Source organism: Dysidea avara, chromosome 9 (genome assembly GCF_963678975.1).
Source record: "Dysidea avara chromosome 9, odDysAvar1.4, whole genome shotgun sequence".
Taxonomy (NCBI): domain Eukaryota; kingdom Metazoa; phylum Porifera; class Demospongiae; order Dictyoceratida; family Dysideidae; genus Dysidea; species Dysidea avara.
The window spans coordinates 35,684,389-35,711,398 of NC_089280.1; the positions used below are offsets into that span (position 1 = coordinate 35,684,389).

General features: G+C 38.2%; 1 protein-coding gene and 2 long non-coding RNA genes across 15 annotated transcripts in view; 2 read left to right on the top strand and 1 right to left on the bottom strand.

Moving 5' to 3' along the window:
* Positions 1-1,421: 1,421 nt before the first annotated feature.
* On the top strand, positions 1,422-9,435 carry LOC136265956 (uncharacterized). 7 transcript variants are annotated; one of them, XR_010705826.1, is made up of 12 exons: positions 1,422-1,674; positions 3,023-3,082; positions 3,138-3,235; positions 3,291-3,396; positions 6,558-6,620; positions 6,674-7,930; positions 7,988-8,027; positions 8,282-8,338; positions 8,840-8,997; positions 9,057-9,128; positions 9,182-9,234; positions 9,285-9,434. XR_010705826.1 is itself a non-coding variant. In XM_066060898.1 (11 exons), exons 7-11 carry the CDS (start codon positions 8,004-8,006, stop codon positions 9,299-9,301), a joined length of 273 nt encoding a protein of 90 aa, XP_065916970.1. In that variant the 5' UTR covers positions 1,422-1,674; positions 3,023-3,082; positions 3,138-3,235; positions 3,291-6,499; positions 6,558-6,620; positions 6,674-7,930; positions 7,988-8,003; the 3' UTR covers positions 9,302-9,435. The 7 variants fall into 7 exon arrangements, 1 of the variants encoding a protein (XP_065916970.1); XR_010705828.1 differs by having other exon boundaries at positions 8,840-9,001; positions 9,182-9,435; XM_066060898.1 differs by lacking the exon at positions 8,282-8,338 and having other exon boundaries at positions 3,291-6,499; positions 8,900-9,001; positions 9,182-9,239; positions 9,285-9,435.
* Positions 3,065-25,529, bottom strand: LOC136265960 (uncharacterized). 7 transcript variants are annotated; one of them, XR_010705844.1, is made up of 9 exons: positions 25,377-25,529; positions 25,134-25,289; positions 18,893-19,032; positions 16,491-16,556; positions 13,609-13,718; positions 11,344-11,512; positions 6,144-6,227; positions 5,910-6,086; positions 3,065-3,284 (listed from the first exon to the last, which is right to left on the bottom strand). It is a non-coding gene; the product is annotated as an uncharacterized lncRNA (long non-coding RNA). The 7 variants fall into 7 exon arrangements; XR_010705843.1 differs by having other exon boundaries at positions 5,910-6,094; XR_010705842.1 differs by having other exon boundaries at positions 5,910-6,029; positions 25,377-25,519.
* LOC136265963 (uncharacterized) overlaps positions 25,436-27,010 on the top strand; it is a 41,321-nt gene continuing 39,746 nt past the window's right edge. The window contains exon 1 of the long non-coding RNA XR_010705852.1: positions 25,436-25,697. This is a non-coding gene — a long non-coding RNA (uncharacterized lncRNA). The remainder of the gene's footprint in view (positions 25,698-27,010) is intronic.

Consider the following 27,010-nt stretch of genomic DNA (forward strand, 5'->3'; position numbering starts at 1 on the left):
ACATGTGTAATAAGGACACCTCCAACCAAAGTGTCCTGGTTATCAAGGTGTCTTGGTGTTCTAGGTAATTCTAAGGGAAACTTTCGGGGTCATTATTTTCTCAAGCATCCAGATTATGCAAGTGTCCTCATTTTCGAAGTGTCCTGGTTGACAGTTTCCACTGCAAAATGAAACAGTGAGAGTGCCTATATAACTATTTATTTAATTCATTAATGGAAACATCTGTGTGGCTTGCTACTTTACAATATTAACTCGTACATTGTTGACTGCTTATCACTCCTTGTGGACACATGCATTGACTGGTTGTATAGACATAAACATGGTTGTGAATATCATCAAGTCTTAAACAATACAGCAAGTGTCCCTTGTGTAATACACCAATGACTATACTAACATTGACTCCCGCATTCCTACATAAGGAAAAGAATTCTTATGCTGAAGTGTCTCACTTTAAAATGTCATTCACCAGTGCCAAGAGCACACAGTCTAATATTGAATCTGGCTTTATGCATTGTGTAGCAAATTGTTGAGAGTAACGTACTTGAAGTACGTACCACACTGCATTATTAAATTTGTGAACAACATATAATAGCCACTTTTTGTAGCCTGTCCTCAATTGTGGCACTGTGTTGAGCATTAGTAACTACACGTGATACGTAGTTAAAGGGATATACGGGGTAGTGTAATGCAGCAGATATAGAATTTACAGTGACCTAGGGACTTTACTTGGAAAGTTATTTAGGCAAAGTACACATGTAACTCGGTGAAAGGCCTGTCCTTTGTCTAGTCCACATCATTTTCCTCATGATATGTAGACACCCACAAATCACTTCTGGTTTACCATTATCATCTTGTGTGTCCCTACTCCACTTAGTGGTAGCTATACCCAAGATGTAATGTAGTTATGAACACAGAGAAGCCATTACATGCGTGAAAGTGGAAAAAAATATTTTTTGACTTATGACAGTTGAATTCATAAGTAGCATGTTACAGTAACATATAGATGTTATGTATGGAAACATATTTTAGTTACATGTTTATGACTCCCTGTATTCACAGGCTTTAAGCCTTCTCACAGGTCCCTAGTGGAATATATAGCATTCACAGAATAAAGTGTACTGGTTAGTCAAGGTGTCCTTATTAGTGAGGTGTCCTGATTTTAGGGACTGTACACTAATATAAATGGACCATGGACAGGTGCCCTGATCATCAAGGTGTCCTGATTTCAGGAGTCTAAATGTGTGTACACTAATGGTAGACCATGAATGTATATGTGTCCTGGGTATGAATTTATATATACAAAAAAATAGCACAATATATCTATGCAATAAACAGTAGCAGCAATAGGTAACAGCTTGATGATAGATGTTGGAGCCTGAGTCAGTGTGCAATCCCACCTGTTCTAATGTTTGTTTTACAGGAAATTCTTGAGACATGTCAGGAAGACAAATCAAGAATGCAGTCAGTAAGAGAGTCCATACCCCAAAGAGAAGGTATACTAGCCATAAGGGGCCAGTGGGTCTTTGAGTAATGGTGAGTCAGTCATCGCTGATGTATGGACCACTCTACAGCAGCCACAACAGAGGCAAGTGCCAACAACCAGGTGAACAAGGTAATTAACACCATCCAACCTGATGTCTACAAGAACTACCTAACTGGATGAGATTTCATCTGGTGAGTAATATAACTATGAACTCTTGGTACGTACTAGATTAAATGACAAAAGCTATATTATAGTATGTAAATTCGTACAAAGAACCTGTTAGTAGTATTAAAGCATTTTTGTGGTTGCATAATATTGGGTTGACAATATAGATCATGTATATTCACACACAAACAAATGTACAATTATATTAGGGCTCAAACGAATAGTGATTTTTACTATTCGAATATTCTTTATTCACAACTACCGAATATTTGAATATTCTTTTCAGCATTGGTATGGATGAGATATCAATAATCCTGTTGTACAAGATGTCTCTTTAATATAATTCAGAATCAACACGATTTGATCGTTGTGTAGGATCAAGATTTCCTATGTACTCTACACACTGATGTTATGTATTTCCTTTGAAACGAATATTTCAATACCCAAAATGGTCGTCGAATATTCGAATGTTCACTGAATATTCGAATAATAGAATATTCGTTTGAGCCCTAAATTATATACAGTAGAACGTGGCTTACTGCTACTTCTAGGCATGTGGCGCACAATTAATCAATAAGACCATCCTATGGGGATGTACTCTAAAACAACAAGATAGCAGCAATGTAGACTTTAAAGCAAAACGGTCTTTATAGGTGGTCTTTGTTAGGAGGTGGTCTTATAAAGAGGTGACCACAAAGTGAAATTGTTTAATTTACCATTCTATTCCACCATTTCACTCTAGTACACCAGACACCCCAATATATCACATGTAATCCCGGGCCAGTTTTTTCATGCTGGTGTTTGTGGTGTATAAACCAGAAAACCCTAAATCATGTCATCTGACCATTTATAATATTCTGAAGCTTTAATATATATATATAGGGCTGCCTAGTTCAAATCTCCTCAGAAAAAAATACCATTTACATCAACAACAGCATAAAGAAAGAGCATTGCCTACTGACTAAGAGCTAGCATGTGCTATGACCAGCTGAGCATGACTGACCTGAGAACTGCTGTAAATGACAGTGTCAACAGGGCTACAGCAGCTGTACAGTTGTTGTCGTTATGGTTACTATAACCACTATTAGCCTGCATTGCTGTGTCCAACATAACTCAATATTACTAGCCACCAGCTATTTGGGGATACATGATAGCCATAACAGTTTACTCTCCAAATTATTAGGTGAATATAGTACAGTATTTATAAATTTTTTTGTGTTTTAGTGGTTTAAACCTACACCAGGCAAATATGTTATTCCATTACCAGTCACATTGGCTAAGTGTGCATTTTATTTTATAGTGGGAAATGTTTATATATGGCTTGTTACTTTACAATGTATAATATTGTGTTGTTATACACTTGTTTCACTGTAGTCCAATATGTTTTGACATCTTAAAGGAACCCTTTATCACTCCTTGTGGACACAGTTACTGGTTAGTTAGACATAGTGTATGTGGTTGTGACTTGACTGTATTGTTCACTCCACAGTTATGATTGTATATCATCAGGTCTTAAACAATACAGTAGGTGTCCCTTGTGTAATGAACCAATGACTAATGATGACTCCCTCATTCCTAATGTGACATGTAAGTCAACCTCTGTACCTTCATCCTTGTCCTTTATCCCTCTCTGTTCCTATAGTGAGTGAAGCTTTTACAAATATTATAAAACAAGAGGAAGAATATCTGAACAGGTGCGTTACATGTACACAATCGTTATTATCAAGGCTGGAGGCTACACACAAGAGGTGAGGGGTAGTATAATGGCTGTAATCACTAACTTAGACTGAATTGTAAAGTACTTCTTTTTGTCATACGCCAAGCTGAATATTTAGTAGATGGTGCGTATGTACTTTAGTCGTTGTACAAACACCAGCTGCAGGTCACCACTTCATTACACCCACATGGAAAGCATCCCACACCAAGGAGAATCACCATTTGTAGTAACTAGTACTTATTAAAGCACTGACATGCTGTTTTGTTTGCACATATATCAAATACGCCACATGTACATGCAGCAGCTATATACAGCCTCCCCACCCTCCTGTCCCTTACGCTCAGTTTTTAAAAATATGATTAACACTTGTGAACTTCATATAATCTTTTTGATTTCTGTGCAGCAAGAAATATAATAATAATTATCTATTAACTCTATTTAGTGCTGCAGTCACACAGTGAGGTCAGCTATCATAATAGTGCATAATATTGTGTACATGATCATGAGTGAGAATTGGCAGACAATACAGACCTTTCATAGTGCAGTCGGGTGCCTGATGGGTATATAAGGAATTTAAAATTGGAGGGGTGGCCTTCCTATACAGGTGATTAAACTGTAAGCACCAATGACCATGTGCTTACAGTAGACCTGAAACCAGCTAATCACCTCCTGTCTAAAAAGGCCAACTTTTAATATCCCAATAATATTAAGTAGTTTGATGTTTTTAATGGGGAATTTTTGACACTGCAAGACAGCCATTTCAAGTTACACTCCTTTCATAACTACATACGTAGGTACTCCGAAAATAATTTCCATTCAACAAATTTTTTTTCAAAGCTTCATGCAATGCTCTCTCGATAAATTAACGCACTATATGCTTACAATACATAGCTGGAGGCTATAGCTACATAAACAATAAAACAACTAAGATGGTGTTGCCATACTAAAATAATTCCATCTTAAACAACTTCGTAGTTTAATTGCTACACTTTAATTCTTTGTGCCAAAGTTTCTATAAAGAGTTTATATCAAGTGGCTATATGAAATTCTGAATACTTGATTGTCTGTTGATATTTATTGTATATAGCTATTGCCAACACATTTCACTTGTATTGGGTAAGCCAGTGGACCCTTTATGGCAACAGCAACAAAGTACATCCTAAAGGATCATTCAAGCTCAGATTTAATATAATGAGTAACACATTAACCAGCAAGTGATCACGAAGCATCTTGGGTCTGTTTTCTCAAGCTGACATTTATGAAAACTGAAACCATATCACAGCCAGAACAAATAATCACTGCTTGTTAAGCTATCTAAACAAAATGGCTATGCTTTGTGTTTACTCAGATTTTATTTATTTATTTATTAGTTAATAAGGCTTTACAGCACAAGTGATGAAGACCTGCAGGACACCTGGCCCTGCAGCCTGTTTAAAGATGTTATATTAAGTATGTTTGAAAAGGTGGAGAAAAAGGAGAAAAAAAATCTATGGGCAGCCTAGAACCTGTAGCCATCTGGTTTATGCTTGAATGCTTACAGGAGTCTACCAGGCCGTCAAGATGTCTTCTCCTTATCAATGTCATGTGTTTGTATCCATAGGAACTCCAGGTTCATCACAGGGGTGAGTGTACCCAAGGGGGAGGGGTTCCAGGAAACACCATTTGGATTTTACACATTAGGTACACATTACAATTCTAAATTCCTTGTTTCCCATCCTAGTCAGACAAAAAACACCATGCGAGCGGGTGGCTATTATTTATTATATTGTTAAAATCTATTATTTAATATCAAGGATATTAAAGGGAGCCCATTAAATCCTAATTGCATTTTTCTCTCAGATTCAGGAGAGCTAGATTCAAGTGCTTTGAAAGATTTTACTAGGATTCAACAAGATTCAAACCTCTAGAAGGTTAAATTCAAAGTGTTGTAGATCCCTTCATGTGTTTCCTGTGCAGCCAGAAAGGTATTTGTCATACTCATGGTGACACGTGCTATTTAGTACTAGTACCATCAACTTCAACAGCACAAATTTTCCGAATGTTTCACACATTAATAACAGATTGAGAATGGGACTTGTGTTCATTAATCTATCTCGATGGCTACTTGAAGAGATCCATTGCTAGTATTCAGATGTCATGTACTAAATAACATAACTCGCATCAGAGCGGCCCACCTATCCATGACACTAGTCTTTATCCCAATGACATGACCACCCAACTCTAATAAGATTTAGGTCATGTGACTATCAAATGCAATAATAACTTTGCATGTGGCTTTAAAATTACCATGAATAATCCCTGGCATAGAACAACTAACATATAGTAGGCACATTGTGCTGGCTAATATTTATGTAGTGATAAAGTGACAAGTGACCTAGGGTAACATTTCTGTGGTAAACTTGAAGTACATGACATGATGTCCTTAACCACATGACATGATAGACATGTGTCTATCAGGCTGACAATATTATCATACCTCTGTCTATTAGTGCATAAAGAAATTATGGTTTTAAAAGACAACATCAGTCTTGTAAGACCACTCACCTCTCAGTGATGCAAAGTGAAGGAAATGGTTGTTAACCAGTTGCAGTGGACATAATAACTATGTTCAAAAGATTCCCAGTTCGATACTCAGTTATGCCAAATTGGTGTTGGTGTTGTTTCCTTGAGTAAGATACTTTACTCACATTTTTCCAGTCTACACAACTGTTTAATGGGGACCTGGTAGCCTGGTGTCAACTGGGGAAGCAGCCCACCAAATTTAATATCAATACGTACCTGGGGGAGCAAATGCCAACTTCCTGTCATGTCTCACAGAGCAGTTGAAGGTCCAGGTAGCACCTCAGGTTCTCACACCTTCACCTGTGAGATATGGAACAGCATCTTGCAGGTTTTTTTTACTAGTACTATCCCAGGAGGATTTGCCTGTGCTGACTCCAAGCACTGGAGTAGAGCATAGGTGTCCCAGTGCTGGTTCACTGGGTAGGTGAGAACCGTGGTACTAGCACAGCAGCTGAAGGCTTTGCTTTGTGTGTGTGTGTGTGTGTGTGTGCACGCGCGTGTGTGTGTAATGTGTTTGTGTTCAGCAATATTAAAGTGGCAGCATCGTCAAAAACAAACAAACAAACAAAGCAGTTAGTTTGTATATCAATTTTAAGTGCTAATTGTTATTGTATGTGTGTATTTTCTTAGATAGAATGGAGAAAGTAGGAACTCACAATTCAGAAATCCAGACAATTGTACCACTAAAGTCAGGTAACTAAGAAATTTATTAGTAGCCACTATAAATGCATTTCTGCCTCCCATAGCTTCATCAGGTGACAAATTCCCAGAAGAATGGGTGGAAGATATTGTATGGAGCTGTGTATGGCATTGAGTTGGGTAGGAATATTGTCATGTTATAATTTACTGTGTCCTGAAGATGATGGAAGATACTAAAGTTGCTCTGCTAGCTTGATTAAACTAAATGATAAATGGTTTTGGTTAAAAAGTTACTTGTTAAATTATCCTTTGGGGTGACATGTGTAAATTTACTTTGTGGTTTTGGTGGGGACTAGTCATGGGGTTTTTCAGCAGGACTATTAATTTTGATGACTGGACACAAGTTGTGTTCAGTTGTGTTTTAGTGCAAAGGGGAGGGAAAGTTATATTAAATAAGTTAAAAGCTGTTGTTTACTGTAACCCTTTAACATGGAGGATATGTAGGGTTAGCAGGTACTGTATTCTTGCAGCAGTGACAGCTCAAAAGAGAGCAACTTAATTTTACTGGTTTGAAGTGTAACCATGGGGAGTGTGCAGCAGCCAATAAAGAGTTGCAATTTTAAAAGCATGTTATCAGTGGTTGAAGGCTATACTCTCCTGACCAATGTAATTAGACTGTGTACCTCAGTACATCAATGGGAACGGATTGAATTTGAGGATGTTATAGCAAGTGAAGCCATTAGAGTGATGTTAGTGTTTGTGTGTTTGTTATGGTCTGAGTGATCTGTTTGTTTGGTTATGTATTCGACAACTCATAAAACTGCATTGCGTGAATGAGATAGAATATTTTTGTGTTTGTTTGAGTAGTATCCAATAGTTGTCACTCCTGTTCAAGTGAAATACACCAGCTTCCTTATTAAGGCCAAGACCCAAGGTGACTGGCTTAGACAAATCCCATTGTAACACTAACCTCTCAAGAAAATGACTGTTAACAAATCATTAGTTGCTAGACAATTGACAGTTTTGGTTGTTTTGTAGGTTTCTTGTGGCATTTTATAGTTATAACATGGTTACGAGGGATATGACCAAATATAACACACAAGTGCCTGCAGGGCGTAAGTACGTATATTTTGTCATATCCCGAGTAATTGTGTTATAACTGAAATATTCTACACCTCAGTAGATGAATCGATTATAGATAGCAAGTTATAGTAAAACAGCACCTGTTGAAGATTGAAATGAGTAGACATTCATGATGGATCAGACGTTTTAGATTCTTTAGTGGTGCCATGCCCATCTACTCGCGATTAGTAAAGGAGACAAGAAGTAGTGAAGGAGACAAGAGTTCACTGAAAATTGCTCAGGTGAATAATTTTTGGTTGATTTAGGTGCTTATTATTAGAGAACTGTTTACCATTTAGACAAGGATTTCGCATAATGTGTGAAGTTACACCATATATGGTAAGCGTAGCCACAAAGCGTGGTATATCACTTATATACCACAGTTTGCCATGGTATATCAGTTATATACCACAGCATGGTGCTTTTGATTTCAACCACAGGTGTAGTATGTTATAGGATATAGAATAGTGCCTGAAAATGTCACACAAAACAATTAATGTATAGCAGAACTAACTTTAGCAATTGGAAACAATTATTAGTAAATTTCAAATCTGTTTCTATTATAACGCATAATATACACACACCTTATACAGGTATAGTCTGTGTTTTTTGATTTGACTTAATTAATTGAAGAGAGGAAATGACCCAAGGTGAGTACTTTCTGATAGCCATGTTTGTGTTTATATGTCTATGTATAATGTAGTGTGTGTGTAGTGTGTGTGTGTGTAGTGTGTGTGTAGTGTGTGTGTGTGTAGTGTGTAGTGTGTGTGTGTGTAGTGTGTGTGTAGTGTGTGTGTGTGTAGTGTGTAGTGTGTGTAGTGTGTGTGTGTGTAGTGTGTGTGTGTGTAGTGTGTGTGTGTGTGTAGTGTGTGTGTGTGTGTGTGTAGTGTGTGTGTGTGTGTAGTGTGTGTGTGTGTAGTGTGTGTGTGTGTAGTGTGTGTGTGTGTGTGTAGTGTGTAGTGTGTGTGGTGTGTGTGTAGTGTGTGTGTAGTATGTGTGTGTGCAGTGTGTGTGTGTAGTGTATGTGTATGCGTGTGTGTGGTGTGTGTAGTGTGGTGTGTGTGTGTGTGTAGTGTTGTGTGTGTTGTGGGTATATTGTGTGTACATCAGCAATATTAAAGTGGCGGCATTGTCTCAACTTTGTTTTCCAGTTACTATTCCCAGATTTCTAATGACATTTTGAAAGGATGAATTCGGTGATTTTGGTGTAGGTCTCTACAATCAATTCTGCAGATACATCTAAAAGGCTAGAAGCATCTGTGTTCTCAAAGTTGCTATATATTGTAGGACAAGGAGAGAGAAAACACAAGTTAGTTTGTATATCAGCTTAAAGTAATAGATGTTATTGTTGCATGTGTATTTTCTTAGAGAGAATGGAGAAAGATCAGAGGGAATACTGGAATTCCAGAAATCCAGACATTTGTATCACCAAAAAGTCAGGTAACTAAGAACTTTATTAGTAGCCACTATAAATACATTTCTGCCTCCCATAGCTTCATCAGGTAACAAGTTCCAGGATGGGTGGAGGAGCTGTGTATGATGTTGAGTTGGGTAGAAGTATTGAAATTTATTGTCATGTTATATTTTGTCCTGAAGATGGTGGAGGATACTAAAGTTGCTCTGCTGGCTTGGTTAAACTAATGACAGATGTTTAATTTTTTAAAAAAAAGTTAAATTTTACTTGTTAAATTACCCTTAGTGGTGACATGTGTAAATTTGCTTTTGTGTGGTTTCAGTAGGGACTAGCCATGGGATTTTCCAGCAAGATTATTAATTTTGATGACTGGACACAAGTTGTGTTCAGTTGTGCTTTAGTGCAAAGGGGAGGGAAAGTTATATTAAATAAGTTAAAAGCTGTTGTTTACTGTAACCCTTTAACATGGAGGATATGTAGGGTTAGCAAGTACTGTATTCTTGCAGCAGTGACAGCTCAAAAGAAAGTTACTGGTTTAAATTGTAACCATGGGAGTGTGTTAAGCAGCTAATAAGGAGTAGAAAAATTTTAAAATATACATTATTGGAGGTTATAGAAAGCTACCATGCACACTCTTGTAACCAATGTAGTTAGACTGTATCTCAATGGGAACAAATTGAATTTGTGACTGAATGGAATGTTATAGCAAGTGAAACCATTAGAGTAATGCTAGTGTTTGTGTGTTTGTTATGGTCTGAGTGGTCTGTTTGTTTGCATGTTGCTGTACTGATTTGATGGCATTGCGTGAATGAGACAGAATTATTTTCTTCATTAAGAGAATTTGAGACCTAATAGGAGAATCCGCAGTATCCTGCACACCTACCAAAATACCATAAATAAAATTCTGTAAAAATATACATGCCACAATCAAAAGTGACGCAGGTGATCTCACAATTATACATTCACAAAATGCTATCACTCTCAAAATAAACAATTTTCTTATATTATTTTCTGCTGAGTTCATAGCTTCACTGAACAATACATGTACATGTGGATTATGTGGACATGGTATGTACGTTGTGGACCTGGGTGTGATGAAGTTGTCACTTTGAAGAAGCCATTAATTGTGTGAAAATATAAAAATTACCAAATTCATATATACAGTAATTGGTCCATTCAATTCTTGAATGACTTTTGAATGTTCATTGGTGGCCAAGCTTCTTGAAGCCTCTCTGTATAGACTCAATGTGAGTTGTGTTTAGTTGGGCTTTAGTGTAAAGGGAGGAAAGTTATATTAAAAGCTGTTGTTTGACAGTACCTCTTTAGCAAGGAGCTAGGATATGTAAGTTTTAGCAAGTATTGTATTCTTGCAGTAGTAACAGAGCATTATATTTGGCAGGTTTAAAGTGTAAGTATTGGGAGTGTGTTTAGGAATTGCCAAAATGTTATCAGTGGCTGGAGGCAAGAGGCTATTGTGTATACTCTTGTGACCACTGTAATTACATGATGTACAGTATCTGGGAATGGATTGAATGTAATGTGGTAGTTGTGAGATATAACAAACAGCAAGTGAAACCATTAGAGTAAATTAGTGTTTGTGTGTTTGTTATGGTCTAAGTCCCTGTGTTCTGTGATGACTCATAAAACTGCATTGCATGAATAATATTACATAGTCGATACAAGACTTTTTGTGTTTGTGTGAGTAACATCCAATAGTTGTCATTCCTGTTCAGGTGAAATACACCACCTGTCTTATTAAAGACAAGCCCAAAGGTGACTGACTTTAGTGGCCTAGACAAATCCCATTAAGTTTTAATAAGGTTTTCCACTTTGAACACCTGTTAACACTAACCTCTCACTGTTAACAAATCATTACATGCTAGACAATGGTTATTTTGTAGGCTTCTTATGACATTAAGATAGGATATAATTTGAGAATTTGAGACCTAGCTATTTTGAGTATTAATAGGAGAAACCACAGAACCCTACACAACTATGTATCAACAGTGCAACCCATTTGCAGCAGAGTAAAGAACTGCTACACTAACAAGCATTAGCCACAAAATTTGACATGCCACAATCAAAAGTGACACATGTGACCTCACAATTATACATTCATGAAGTGTTATCACTCACAATTAAAAAAGAAAATCTGTTTATATACGTAGCTATGTGGTTTGACTGTACACATGTGTGATGTGTGGTTTATGTAGTGAGAGTTGAGTACATTAACATACTTACTTGCAAAGGCAAATTTTCTGGTAGAGTTTGTAACTGAAGACCTTACTAGACTCCCACAAGTACTTGTGGACATGGTACATGTAGTAGTGGCCATATCATCCTATGCTCCCTGTACCATTATGGTACTCACCTGGGTGTGATAAAGTGGTTAGTTTGAAGAAGCCATTGGCTGTGTGAAAATGAAAAAAAAAACCAAGTACGGTAATTGGTACATTCAATTCTTGTTTATAGGTGAATGCATTTTGAAGTTTTGAATTTTCATTGGTGGCTATGGAAACACAATATTGAATAACTACTAGTGGGATATCACACAGTATAAATATCAATTTCCACGTGAATTAGCTACACATTAAAATCTTATGAAAATAATTTTTATGGGTCATAAAAATGTGATAAACATCCTGATGCAATTTTCATGAAATGAGTTCAACTTTTTTTTCTCACAGGTTTGATTTGTCTGCTTGTCACAATTCCCTCTTTTATCTGTCATGGTGCTCATCAATTAGGCTCTTATATACTGCAAAAAGGGATCTGTACTGGGTAGCATTGTCAACAGGGGTAAATTCAGGGGGTTTCCTGGGGTTCCAAGAAACCCCGGGGGCTCAGCAATGAAGCATAAATATTGTAGGCCATTGAAGAAAATCTGTAAATCGTAAATCTCAAAATTGGTCCGAATTTCTGTAATTTTCCCCTTATCTACGTATAGTAACAGTTTGATAAATTTGTTTTGCTTTTTTTGACAAGATTTCACCCTAAATCTTTATCATAAATCTCTGTGTAAATCTTAAATCTTGTAAATCTCGTAGGTGATATTTGCCTCATTTCGGACCCCTCAAACCCCCTCTGAAATCTTAAGTTCTTAACTTGTGGGTTTGCAGCAGGAACACCATGCAAACTATAATATTATTAGTTTGGCAGCACAAATGTACAGAGTAAATGGGAACAGGGTAGGGTAGTATAGCTACAGTGTATTAGGAAACTTACATTTTGATTCCTCAATAGTGCATATTAAGAGAGAACAAGGCCAAGGGCATGCCTTTATAAAGATCGAGATACTCTAATAGAGCACTCTAGCTATACATTTACGCAATTTTTTAATGGGTATGATATAAATACGGTACCGTATTTGTATAAAAGCCCGGGCTTTTATTTCCTTCCCAGCATTTTTGACCCAGCCTGTAAACGAATAGGGCCTTTATTTGAGACCAGGCAGCATTTATTTTAGATTGGCCTGACATACACCTGGCATTTAATCGAATTAGGATGGTGGTAGAAGGGGATTACTGCAGAGAAAACAGTGATAAAGTGTGTTGACTATATAAGCAAAATATAGTCAACGCTTAAAATGATTGGAATATAGTTGTATCATACATATCTACATGCACTCAAGACTCGTCTGAACTACTCACGTGATTACTTGTAGTATGGCCCTCAGAAAGCTCTAAACTCAAGCAGCAGCAACAAGGGAAACAATTAAAGCCATTGACAGTAGATTCATGTAATAGCCCGGGCATTTATTTGAGACCAGGCATTTATTTTCCAAAGGTGCTGGAAACCCCCCAGCTTATAATTGAGATAGCTTACTGTATAATACCCAATTTTGAAGCATTCGTTCAACATCTGTTAGCTGTGCCCGCAGACCCTTGCACCTATAATCAAAACCACCTTGGAAAAATCCTGGATACACCCTGGTCTACCACATGAGCACACTACATTATGTTGCCTATTTTATTACAGAAACTTAACTATATATTTCAGGAGAAAACATACGTAGTAGCTTCTTCAAAAAGGCAATAGTTGTAGGTGGTGCAGCAGAGCTAGAGCTAGCACAAACAGGTAGACATGCACAGGTGGCAAGTCCTTGAAGATTATAGAATGTTTGTTAGCATGCATTACAACAGGAATCACAATTAGCACAATGCAAACTGCTGATAGGAATTTAATAGTCATCTCAGATGGTGTGTTTTACGACCTACTAACTTGTAACTCAACTATTAGTATAGACTGTGTTGTGATCAGCGTATTCTTTTTGCATACATGTACCATTCCATTTAATGATCACCACAAAATAAGACAGAGTTTTGTCACATGGTGGTCTACCAGCCAATATATAATTTTGGCTTCACAACACATAAAGCTTTGTTCACAGGAAACAAGCTTGCAGTTGTACTGAATGATGTTAAGTTTGGTCCCAAAAGATATCGGCTGTTACAATGTCCTCTAGCTATGTGGGCCCAAGTTCTATAAACTTTTCATTTATATTACCTTCAGCCTTTTCCTTGAACTGCACGAGTATCCTCTTCAGCTGTCTTATTGACTTTTGGTTTTCTTAGTGCCTTGGTTCCTAGCTGGATGTTCCTGATAGGCAGAGTACGCTGTGACAAAATCAAACAATGATTACTATACTAACAAAAGTGAATGTAGTATCTATCAGTAGCTTTCATAAAGGTCGTTATTCATCTAGCGATCTTAAAGAAACGTTAAACTAATTCAACACCGACACTTCTAAAGGACGAATAGCATATCTATTTAGGACCCTTACAAACTTTCTCAGCATAAAGCGCTACATTTTAACTTGCAAGCCTCAACACCTGGTGTTATGCTTGGTCACATGTTATGGGGCTATGACCAGTGATCTATGTTCTCATAGCAACTTTAATGCACTTGAATAGTTTTAATAGGGGCGTACATGACAACCTGTCATTGACAAATACAGTTAAGCATATTCAGAGGTCCAGCTGCCACTACTATTCAGAGATTAGCAGTATCTGGTGCCATTTATCAGGCAACTTGTGCACTGTTTGAACAGCATTATGGGAAATCCCCTTAAGGAATATCTACCTACATGAACTAGCTGCTTAAATTGCTTACACATATGAGTGACACAATTACTAGCCGTATTTAGTGTAAAGGGAATGGAAGCATTGTCAGAGATACGTTTTTACAACTCCCCCCCCCCAAAGGAGGAGATCTGGCAAATAGATTAACTACTACAAGCCATCGTGAGGGAGGTCAATGTCTATGAAATAAACAAAGGAATTATTTATTCTTGAGTCCTGGCAGTTTGTTATCGAAAGTACCACTACCACAGCATCATTAGCACTATAGACTAGACAGACACTAAAACATGTTGGGGCTAGACTGAATTGTCAATACATTAAATATTTTTTTGGTGAAATTATGGTATAGCTATTTAAATGTTGTACATATACAGAATTGTAGGACTGCTACCTCAAATTGATAATCAGATTACAGAGCCAGAAGCTTAATAACCGAATGTTGCTTAGAACAGTATCTTATCTTGTATGTACATGTTTGACTATTCATCCAAAGACATCAGTGGGCCACTCAACCAAGGTGTACACCTACTCATCTAGTTAGCTCCTTCCTACTCATCTAGTTAGCTCCTTGCTTTAGCTACTGTCACCATGTTTGCAACCTGGATTTTACTGGCATGCAATTTGTTTTCCAAACAATGTACCTTGTTTAGGATGGGTTTAAGTTGCCACAAGCAAGATCACACTCAGCAAATACACTATATACTCATTGTTGACCTCACAAATACCAACTCCACTTTGCAATCATAAAAAGTATGAAACCTGTTAAAGCCATGTCTGCCAGACAGACACTTGCTTATCCGCAATTATGTCACAGATGTAAAAATGGCTGCTGGGACTTTTGTAAAATGTGCATGGATGACTATGGGAAAAGAAACTTTTAACAATCATATCTTAGACAAGAAAGAAGATATCAAGCTCTAACCCACAGATATGGTTATAAGATGTTACAATGAATACATACAAACTTTTGGGTGGTTTTTAAAGTGATGCTAGATTGTATTCTTTCCAGCAGTTGCCATATAGCCATACTGGCAGGCTAGAGCTCAATATCTTCTTTCTTGGCTGAGATATAATTGTTCAAAATTTTCTTCCCATAGTCACCCATACAAATGTAACAAAGTCCCCCACTATGGTGTACCTTTTTGAAGCTGGCTGAGAACTATACGTTCATTATTCACTGACGTCAATAAACCTTATCCAAAATGACATCACAAACATACAAATGGCCGGGGTTTGGTGATGGGGACTGATAACATTTATCTGACGCAGAAGCCTAAGAAATTCAAGTCAACTGTTTGCTTAGTAGATCACATGATCAGGTCACTTCATTGTTAGTTTCTCATCCACCCATACCATAAGCATGGCCAACTCAGCTATCACTGAATTACGGTGATAGCTAGACAAACTTGCTGTCTTAATAGGTACTTTACAACATATCCTCAACTATATTAAAAGCTGTACTGGTAAACGTGTTATAAAGATATACATTTAGCATCCATCAGGTAGTCGTCTTTACTATGCTGCACCTTGCTACCAGCCAACCGTTCATCAAATTCAGTTTTGCTTTTCAGAGTCTAAGCCAATCATGCTGTCTTCTGGTAGTCTCATGTGACCAGATCACTTATTTTCTTTTGTTATGGGGTAAGGAAAAAGCTAAGGCTATCCCAACACAATCGAGTGTCCGGTCATGTGAGACCAGTCTTCTAGTAGCTAGCACTGCAGCTTTTCCTTGGTGTTCATCCATGTTGTCACATCTAGCTTTATAGTTCTATTGTTCCTTGCATAAATATGATGCTAGTAGCTACCAAGGTGGAATGAATGTGGGACTTTCCATGTTAAACTTTTGAAAATGCGATGCTCGAACCACTGATTGACTTTCTATGTTCATTGAATGTAACACTTGTACCACAGTCCACTAATTACTGACAGTATGACAAGCTCATCCCAATTACTTAGATTCACAAGATACATGCAGGGAGAATATTACTCAGTTAGTTGTGGGAGGGTAAAGTATGGAGGGAAGGTACCTTTTAGTAGTGGCCACCATGAGAGTGATTGTATCAGTAGCAAACATGCCGGCACTGTGAAAGAAGACACCACCAAATCACTGTGTGGACAAAACCAGTGGACAAAGCAATGCCATTCAAACACCTGGTACCATACAAATTTCTAGTACCCAGGATACAGTCCTTTAACACACATCAGTATAAAACTGCATCAAATTAGAATATTACATCAAACCAAGAGAAAATACGCTTGATCAAACAGAACGAGTATTCACATGTACAATGAACAACAGACTGTTACCTATTATCAGGTTATCCTGGGCAATAGTCAAAGGTCATCATCTGAAGACATGACTGAAATCAGACCCTGTAAAGAAGGAACATCTACATGTTTGAATGCAATGGCTTTATATATGTATTATGATAGAAGTCAGTTTACAGGACAGAAATGTAACTAATATTGCACTTATGTAGTTTTTCCAACAATTTGTAGAGACACGATGAGTCTTTTTTAGTCAAAAAGTTGGAAGGCTATAAGACCCCTTCTCACAGATCTGGTTGCATATTTGGATTAACCCACAGCCCGGCATTTGCAATAGAGTTAGCTATGCAGGTACATCTGACTCATTACTGAAGAAACCTGCTATATTCATCCTGTTTGTAGATGGCTTTTACCGGATGATTTTATTAATGGAGCAGGTTTTGTAGAGAAGCTGAGGTTCAAAGGATAAGACATGAAAAGGGGTATTTGATCTACAGTATGAATGCTTGATGAGATATTAAAAAAATAACAACAAGCTTTCTATAAACAGGGCAAAAAGCATTCAGAGGTAAAATTCCTATGTTTGAGTTGGGATAACAAGGTAGCTTCTACTTTATTTCAAACAACTTAGTTCATACATTCAGTCACTATATCCCCACAGGACATTTGATATTTCGTGTTACAACAAAGTTGATTTGTTCTACTAATACCAGTCCTGAAACCATTTGCTGAGATTTCCACTGAAGTGTTGGTACTAGCTTGCAGTAGACCTGAGTGTAGAAATTACTACTATAGCTAAAACACACCAAATACATGGGTTTGCAATGCCTCTGAGAAGGCATGTATGGTGGCAGTATCATTTTTAAGCAATGGAGAAGTATCAGTTTGTCTGGTGGAATCAACATCACGAATAGCTCCACTAAAGGACAAATAAAGCCCAGATTAGAGTTGTTGGGGGGTGGGGCAACCATTTTGCTTGCCTTGTGGATTCTCAACTGTTGTGTTTTCAATTTCTACCAGAACTATACGGCTGGACTAACTCATACACAGTAATGTGTTGATTACTGAACTAAGCATGACAGTGAAAAACAGCGGAAGCAATACTATATATTCAAAACCAAGTGAACGAAATTCATAGGTCAAGGTTCCCCAGGATGTATTGATCCAGTAGGTTTATCACTGTTATCATCTTCATCTAAGGAAATTGGAAAAAAAACTTAATGTGGAGTGCACTAATGCCCCTGGCAATTTGACAACATTGTATGACAGCAATGAGACACAGCTGGATCGAAGCAAGAAGATTGAATCGAAATATAATAGTTGTGAACACCAAGTAAAACTATTAGAGTAATTAATGTTAGTGTTTATTCCCACATAATTAATATAAGGATTATTGTGTTTGTGTGAGTAGTGTCAAATAGTTGTCACTTCTGTTCAAATTATAAGGCCAAGATTTACATCTTGGCCTGGCTTAGACAGCCAGATCCCATTGTAAACCCATATCAGGGTTTTTAGTTTAAAAGTTTCCAAACATTCCCTAAGGCAATGATTGGACATGGCACCATACCTCAAATGAGTCTGTACTTTACTCAACTTTCACAAAAAATAATTTTAAGCACAAAGTAAATAACTTGCATTTGGGAATTCATATAAAGTTCATGTTGTGATATTTTGTGGGTAAATCTGGTGTTTTGTGTGAAATAGTCATATTGAAATTTCTTGCCACTAACACTATCAAGAGTTGAAAGGTGATCATTTCAAATTAATATTATAATTTAGAACTCTAGCCGAGGAGTGCTAAAGTGCCCACCTTTAGAAAAGTTACCTGTATAAAAGATTAACTTTTCCATTCTCAAAATGAGAAATTTATACACTATAATTACCTGTCTAAATTTAGCAACCAACTACATTACTAAGAAATCCTAGCCCAAGGGTGACTGGTTTAGACAGGTCCCATTGTAAACCAATATGTTTTTTAACAAGGTTTAACACCGTTAACATTAACCTCTTGATGTTTCCAGGAAAATGACTTGTTTACGAATCATTACATGCTAGACAATTGGCAGACAATTGGCAGTATGGTTATTCTTGTGACATTATAGGAAAATCCATGGTACCCTACAAACTTACCAATAGCAACTACATTTGATGACGCAGTGACAGACCATTTGCAGCAGGGTAAGAACTATTGGCCGGGTTAAACTAACAAGCAACAGCCACAAAAATTGAGTTAAAAAGACATGCCACAAATTGCAACAATTAAAAGTGAAACAAGTGACCTCAAAAATGTTCACAATTATACATTCACGAAGTGTTGTCATTCTCAACATTCACAAAATTTTTTGGCTTTCTCTGCCTATGTGATAGTGACTGTACAATACACGTATGATGTGTAGTTTATGTAGTGAGAGTTGATCTGATGAGTACATTAACATACTTACTTGCAAAGGCAAATTTTCTGGTAGAGTAGGTGACTGAAGACCTTACCCTAGTCTACAGCCCATGTCAACTCCCATGTGTACTGGTGGACTGTAGTAGTTGCCATATCATATCAAGGTTCCTGTACCATTATGGTACTCACCTGGGTGTGATAAAGTGGTTAGTTTGAAGAAGCCATTGGTTGTGTGAAAATGAAACAATACCAAATTTACACTGTAATTGGTACATTCAACTTTGTTTATAGCTAGATGAATGCCATTTGAATATTCATTGGGAGCTATGGAAACAGTATCCACAATGTTTACTTGTGGAATATCACATGAATTTTTTTGTATAAATTTGCACATGAATTAACTACACATTAAAAATCCTAAGAAAATATTTTAGCATGGGTCATAAAAATGCAATAAACATCACAGTGACAAACAGCATACTCGACGAGCGTAAGGCATTACTTTTGTAACACATTGCATAATATTATTACTTAATGCAGTAACTTATGCTAGTAACATCTAACGGATAGTTACTTTACATAAGTAATGCGTTACTAAAGTAGCACATTACTACTTGTTACTGTAATATCATTACTTAACAAAGTAACATTGTGCATTATGTAATATGACATATTACTAGTTACTTTTAAACTGAAGTAATATAACGAGCAATAAGCAATATATTACTTTCTAACAGTAGTGGCCCAACACTGCTACCATATTTACACACTCCAAGACAAACACATACTTGCTGCCTTAGTCTAGTGAAATGCTATACAACACTCAGTCCTTGATTATATTAACAGTTGTACCATTACCAATATTTAGCATTCATCAGGAAGTTGTTTTGTACTACGTTGCACCTTGCTACCAGCTAACTGTTCGTCAAATTCAGTGTTGCTTGGCAAGACTGTCTTCTGGTGGCTATAGCTACCACTTCAGCTTCTCATTGGTGCTCATCCATGTTATAATTCTCTTGTTCCTTGCAGAAATGTGATACTAGTAACTACCAAAGTGGAATCAGTGTGGGACTTTCTGCATTCTTTGTACAAAATTTTGAAACTGCGATGCTTGTACCACTGGTTGAATGAAACCAGTAACAGTGTGGGACTTTCTATGTTGTTTCCAGGAACACAAAGGTACTTATGGCATAGATATGCCATTCGTCCTTTAGAAGTGTCAGTGTTGAATTAGTTTAATGTTTCTTTGAGATCACAAGATCAATAATGACATGTGACCAACCTCTGTGAATAGGATACTATACATTCACTTTTGTTAGTATAGTAATCACAGCATGTTCTGCCTATCACCAACATCCAGCTAGGAACTGAGGCATCCTTAAGGTATTATGTTTATACCAAGAGTTAATAATAGTAGGGAGGAAGAGTATCCAACGCTCAATAGGCCGGTGTTAAATGAGCGCGTAGAGCAACCCGGATATCACCGTACTTTTTCGTATTTTCTCAATGTGTTAATGTGAAAATATTTTTTTTAGCTGACTGCACGGATCCGATATTTACGCTATTGGTACTATGCAAACCATACTTGTAGCACATGTCTACTCCGGTATGCATATCCAATAGCCTCTTGAGTAGTGCGGACGAGAGAAGTGAAAGGCTGTCTCGAGAAGAGCGAAGAGAAGAGTTATCGGCGTGTCCATGAAGATTGCTGGGAGCCTTGCTTTCAACCAACATCGTCAGTAGAAGCATCTCAATAAATTCCTGCTGTGATGTGGAGGAAGAAATACCTGTCCAAGAATCGAGCTCGCCTTCAATTGAAACGAGTCACTGTGCTGTCGAAGAACTGACCGAATTTCGAAACGATTCACTCCAGAGTTGCAGTTCTGCAGTGGATAGCTACATGCTCAACAACAAACAGATACTCATTGTTGCCCAGTGAGACACGCAAAGATGTCAAGACTTGATATCGATTCTGTGTATCAATTACTTGCGGTGGCCACGTAAAGGCTCTCTTATGCACCTATCAATGTTAAGCCCCACTACCCCCCTCCCGGGCTTACTAAGGGATTAGTGGGGGATTTTCGCCGATTTGATCATAAATTTTGCCCCACTAGTGGCCGGCATTTGACCGTTCGAAATTTTAGGCGTTTGCTTTAGCTTGCGAGCTATGAGAATTGATCTGTCTCCTAAAGTTTATTCCAGCGATACTACATGGAGATTTGACCACTAGTTGTTCCCCAGTGGGTGGAGAATTTGATTTTTCAAAAGTCAAATCCCCACCATTTCCCCCACTACGCCCGGGAGGGGGGAGGTGGGGGATAACATTGATAGGTGCATTACTCTTTGATTTTGTTAACACGTCTGACCAAGAAGCCATTCGTTCTACGCGCTCATTTTACACATACCTATTGAACATTGGATACTCTCCCTCCCTACTATTATTAACTCTTGTTTATACAACTTGGACCTATACAGAGGACATTGTGAGGGTGACATCACTCAGTATAACTGCAAGCCTGTTTCCTGTATTTATTTTATTTTTTATTATCAACTTTTACCAGTTAGGCACTGGAGGGTGAACACAGAAGGAACACTAGCCTAAGAGCCTAAGCTAAGTGAAAATCTTTGGGTAAAGTGCGAACAAAGCTTTAAGTGTTGTGAAGCCAAATTACATATTGGCTGGTGGAGCACCATGTGACAGACACTCATTCCTATCTTGTCATGATTACTAAATGGAATGATGCATGTACACAATAGAATACGCTGACTGCAACACAGCCTATACTAATAGTTGAGTTACAAGTAAGTCATAAAACACATCGTTTATAACTAATGATGGCATTAGATTCCTATCAACAGTTTGCATTGCGTTGATCGTCATTACTTTCATAAGGGCCTGCAGGCACATGTCAGCCTGTTTGTGCTAGCTCTCTGTTGTATCACCTACAACTATCGCCTTACTGAAGAAGAAGCTACATGTGTACTCTCCTGAAATAGTTAGCTGATTAAAGTTTCTGTAATAATACAGGCAACATAATGCATTATTGTGCTCACATACTGCGATATGCCAAAAAGCACCTGTTTGGCTAAATATCTAGATGTTGAACAGTGAAAAAATTAAGCCTGTAGCCTTAGCTGTTGAAGGAATCAATCAGTTAGGCAGTTGGTCAGGCAATCAGTCAGACAGTTAGTCAGCAGAAAATTCCAATTTTAAATTTTTTTTGACCTGTTGAAAGTATTTCACGTCATACTGAAGACACTTTTGGGATTAGTTCAATATTGCCAAGATACCATGAAGCTATTGTGAGGCTGGTATTGGGGTCAGATATATACTGTATTTTTAAAAACCCAAACCTCCATGACCCCTATTATACAGTACTATTGTACTGTATGATGGATGTTACATACTTGCACGCTGTACATGTACAGCAACACTACACACATGTAAGTAGCTATTATAGCACAGTTTAATAATAAAGTATTATGTTAGTACATATGGTAAGTGATCAAAGTCTGAAGAAAAGTGCAAATGATAACATCAAACTTCTCTAAAAGCCCAGAAATGTTTCAGAATCTAATGCTAACAAGTTTGGACTTAAAGAGCATTAAGACTGATCGTAGCTCACCTGGCTGCAATGTACAGCCCCAGGAGGGAAATTTGTTGTCCCGCAGTGTAGCCCACCCACAGTGCCATCATCAAGATACCATATGTATGTTACATAGGGCTGTGCGATAATGATAACAAGATTATCGAGATAGGTATCAATGCACTTATCGTTATCATGGCACTTTTCATTATTGTGATAATCCCAATGTTACATAAGTTCATAGACTGAAAAGTAGGCAGTGACATTTGAAAGAATAATTGTAGGGTTCACGTTAACAGGGACTTGACTAAAAATCAGCATAGACCACCATCTCACAGCACCTGAGATTCTATGACCACACTGAGCAGAATGCAACTGCCTTAACTCACTTCCTAGACAAAGATGCTTGATGGAACAACACAGACTTTACCATAGATAAATTTTTTTTTGAAGATATAAAGAAAAGATTAGAACATACAAATAAACAGTTAAACAATTAAATCAAAAACTGAGTCTCTGATTGCACCAAGGCCACAGGAGCACTTTTGATGTAATGACCTTGTGAAGATCGCGCTCCTCTAATGTACTGGATTGCTGAACGCAGCAAACAAAATGACAATCTACATCTAATCCATCCTAGTACTGTGGCATAAGGATCATTCCATTTGTCAGACAATAAACTCGCCAATCGCTTGTAAAATACACTGGCTTCATGGCCCATTCCCCCGGAAGCAGAGAACACTAGAGGGGTAAAAGAACTGTGTTCCACTTCACGGATTCGCAACTCATAAGCTCTCTTCTTTGTTATTTCGTGTTTCCTGTAACATGATTGAAGGGTGGTTCCACTGTTGGATGGTGCAAGTGGGTTAAAAACTCTGACGTCCGTATAACATTTTTCATAACGACCACCCTAAAATCCATTCATGGCAATGTCCAAGCGTGCGCCATCCTGAGTGTTGGCTGTCTTCTGTTGAAACCTTTCATCACTTAGAGGCTGCAGATGAGGCTCAACCTCCACATCATGGCACACTTCAGATAATTCAGCTGTAATATCCCTCACTTCATTGTGGCGTATTGAAGGGATTCCACCCTTTGGACAAGATAGGGCATGATCAACAGAAAATTTGGTACCTCACGCACAGTGGGAAGGTGTAAGAGAGGGCATCCAGCCATACCTCAAAGCAAGGGCATCTCGAAAGGCAGTCTTGTGTAGGGAGAAACCATGTTCCTGCACAGGTAGGGCAGTAAGCCAGCTAGAAGCACCCTTTTCCTGTGCTAAAGTAACAGCCCTCTGAAGGGTGGGAGTAAGCTTAGAGAACAGTTCCTTAGAAAGAGTGGACAAATTGATAGTCTTGGATTGTTTAATTTCAAGCTTACAGGAGTACAGACTACAACGAGTATCGGCAGTATAGCCAAACTTCTGTGATAAAATGAGTGATCATAAGGGTGCTGTGACATACATTGAAGCAGAAAACTCAATAGATGATAAAGAATCAGGTGCAACAATGCCTAGACCACCAAATCTAGTTGGAAGGGCAAAGAGTGAACGTTGAAGAGCACCAGGAGGGTCAAGGACAGTCAAGGCTGGAATAAACTTTGTCAATAAGGCTTTCTCGAGTGACTGGAAACTAGAAGATGTATCAGGGACTGCACGTGTTACATACAGCCAACGGCTAAATAGTCCATGAGTAAAACATGTATAAGCAGCATGAGGTCGGGAGATAGCGATGGAGGAGAGTGTATTAATTTCAGAAACCCACTGGCTAATCTTATCAAAAGTAAATCTTTCCACATACTCAGAGGTGCCAACTGGAGCACCAAGGTGAGGTCTGCCATCAGATGTAACATTTACAGCTGAGTCATGAAACAGTTCCTTACCAATAGAGAAAACTGAGTCTTAGTAACAAGCCATGTCTTCTTTGCATTAGGGAAGTAACCAAAGCTAGGGCCCAGTGAGGAAACTTGGTCCCACCACATGCGAAGAGCCATAGATAATAGACACCCATATATTGGGTTAGAAACTTCTAAGTGCCACCTAATCCTTTTGTGCTTCATGCCTCTTATACTGTACACAGTACTGGGAGTAGATTTTATAAACACATGTTTTGCTTACTGGTAAGTAGTAAACCTACCGCTATGGAATATAAGGTTTGGCCTATTCATAGTGGGTGTACTGATGTGTATTAGCCGGAAATTTGACAAGCACAAAAGGTTGCTATGAGAAGCGGGAATCATGTACTTCACTAAACTGGAGCAAAAAATACCATGAAACGTATATTAATACACATAGACAAACATGTGCATAAATTCTATTATGGAAGCACAACAGAAGGTTTACAATATGACATGGAAATGATAACATTTACATAACTGGAACTATCTTTGATGACTTGTGGGAGTACAGTGAGCTTTTCTATAAGGAAAGCACCTATGCCAATCCACGTATTTTAGTAGCTAAAGCAATCGAGCTGTATCCAAGCAGTAAAACAGAAACTTTAGGATATACTGTCGGATTGGGTTGGACAAGCACAAAAGGTTGCCCGATTGCTTTTTCTGGATAAAGCAATCGAGCTGTATCCAGAAAAAGAGTGTTTCAAAACTTTAGGCATGAAACGTGGATGGTCACGTAGTTTTGTATGGGCACTATATGTGTGCTCCCAATCCAAGTAGGGGTGTCTATTATCTATGCATATACTCACTCACCTGGAGACCGGCATGTCCTTAAATTCAACATGGTCAACTGGAACAATTCCCATCATCCGGCACAGCCAGTCAACATGCTGTCAAATTTATCCCACTGACAGTGATGCAGCTGTTTCAGCAGTCTAGGCTCTTTGATGATGATTCCCTTGAGAGGATCTAGAGGCATAGAGGTTAACAAATCATAACTGCCGTGCTTCAAAGAAAACATAAAACACCCACGCACGAGAAAGGAACTTGTCTTACTGTAACTGGAGAAAGGGATCGGGCGAGACGAGGTCCGGAACAACAACAGAGGACAACATTCACCAAGCGAGGGAATCACGTGATTGGGTTACGGTTTTTATCGGTTGTCAACGGAATTTAACAGTATATCGATAACATATTTACGCGGGCATAGCTGTATTTAATAATTTAGCACCCTAGGTATAACATTAGATGGCTTCAAGGCGTGTGATAGTAGCGGTATATCTGAGAGCCATGCGAGTTGATCGCATTCAACTGGATCGTGAAAGAAATTGAGCCTGATGTGATGCAATTTGCCAGCACTGACATGTGCGCCGTAAAGTAAGGGCATAAAAAAATTAACTAGTCTACTATTGTTTGTCTGTTTGTGCCGTGGGAAATTTTGTCCCATCAGTGGCGAGATCAGTGGCCAGCCGAGCGAAGTGCATTCCGGAATCATACAGAGGATTGCGGCCAATTTGCGGGATATTTGCAATACAGGAAGTTACCAGAAACGTGACCTATCAAAGTTGTGGTGACGTAGCTAGCTATTTCAAAGTTTATGGATCAAACGTTTTCGGTTGCACCTGGTTGGCACTTTACGATTTTGTTGCAAACATTCCGCAACTGACCTCTGTTTACGACAGTTAAACACTCCCGCACGTAGCTATCTCATTTATGTAATGCCACAGTTATGCAAAGACTAAGTTAAGGCAGTTGCGAGTAGAAAGGTTTTTTCCCTTCAGTATTAACTGAATTATTATCTGCTACAGACTCTCTCCCAATTCGTGGAGAGTACAAGTTGTGGATCTATAGGAATTACATCATTTCATTATTGAGGTTTCGTTTATGTGTGGATGCCATCACCAATCACACAATCAAAAAGCTTGAATCTACAGTTACACGTTACCTTAAGAAGTGGTTACAGCTCCCAAGGAATGCCACTAGGGTGATTTTATATTACCCTGGCATTTGCTGCCCTAGTGTTTCCCATGTATCTAGGGAAGCAAAGCTTAGTTTACTTTCATGTGTTTCTACTCTGTCCGATTCCAGACTGCAGGAACTGGGCTTGCATCTCCATCTTGGCAATGTTCTTCTACAGTTCCAGTCACAAGACTATTCCATTCTGTCTGCTGCACGAAGTCATCTCTCTTCCATGCCATTGGCTTGGTCCTTATATAAAACAGCCAAAGTTCAGTTAGCTAAGACAGTTACTTCAGATTATGAAACTCACCTTAATCATCTCAGTGTACAATGTAAATTTCTAGATTCAGCAAGATTGGAGAATTCTTGCAGAACATGGCTCTTAAGTGGGTTTCACCCTGAACAGCTTTCCTTTTTGTTGAGGGCTTCCTTGGACACACTGCCCACTGCAGTCAACTTACATCGTTGGCACATACGGAGTAATGCCAAATGTACCTTGTGCGACTCGATCCGGCCAACTACAACCCATATTCTTGGTGGCTGCCCAGTGGCTCTGTCTCAACAGAGTTACACTTATTGTCACAATCAAGTTTTACATATTTTGGTCTCCAAGTTGACAACCCTTTTTGCTGATCACCAAGATGTCAGAGTGTATGCTGACTTAAATGGTTTTTGCTTTAATGAATCGCCACAGGAAACCATTCCTTCATCACACCTTATCATCCTGACCT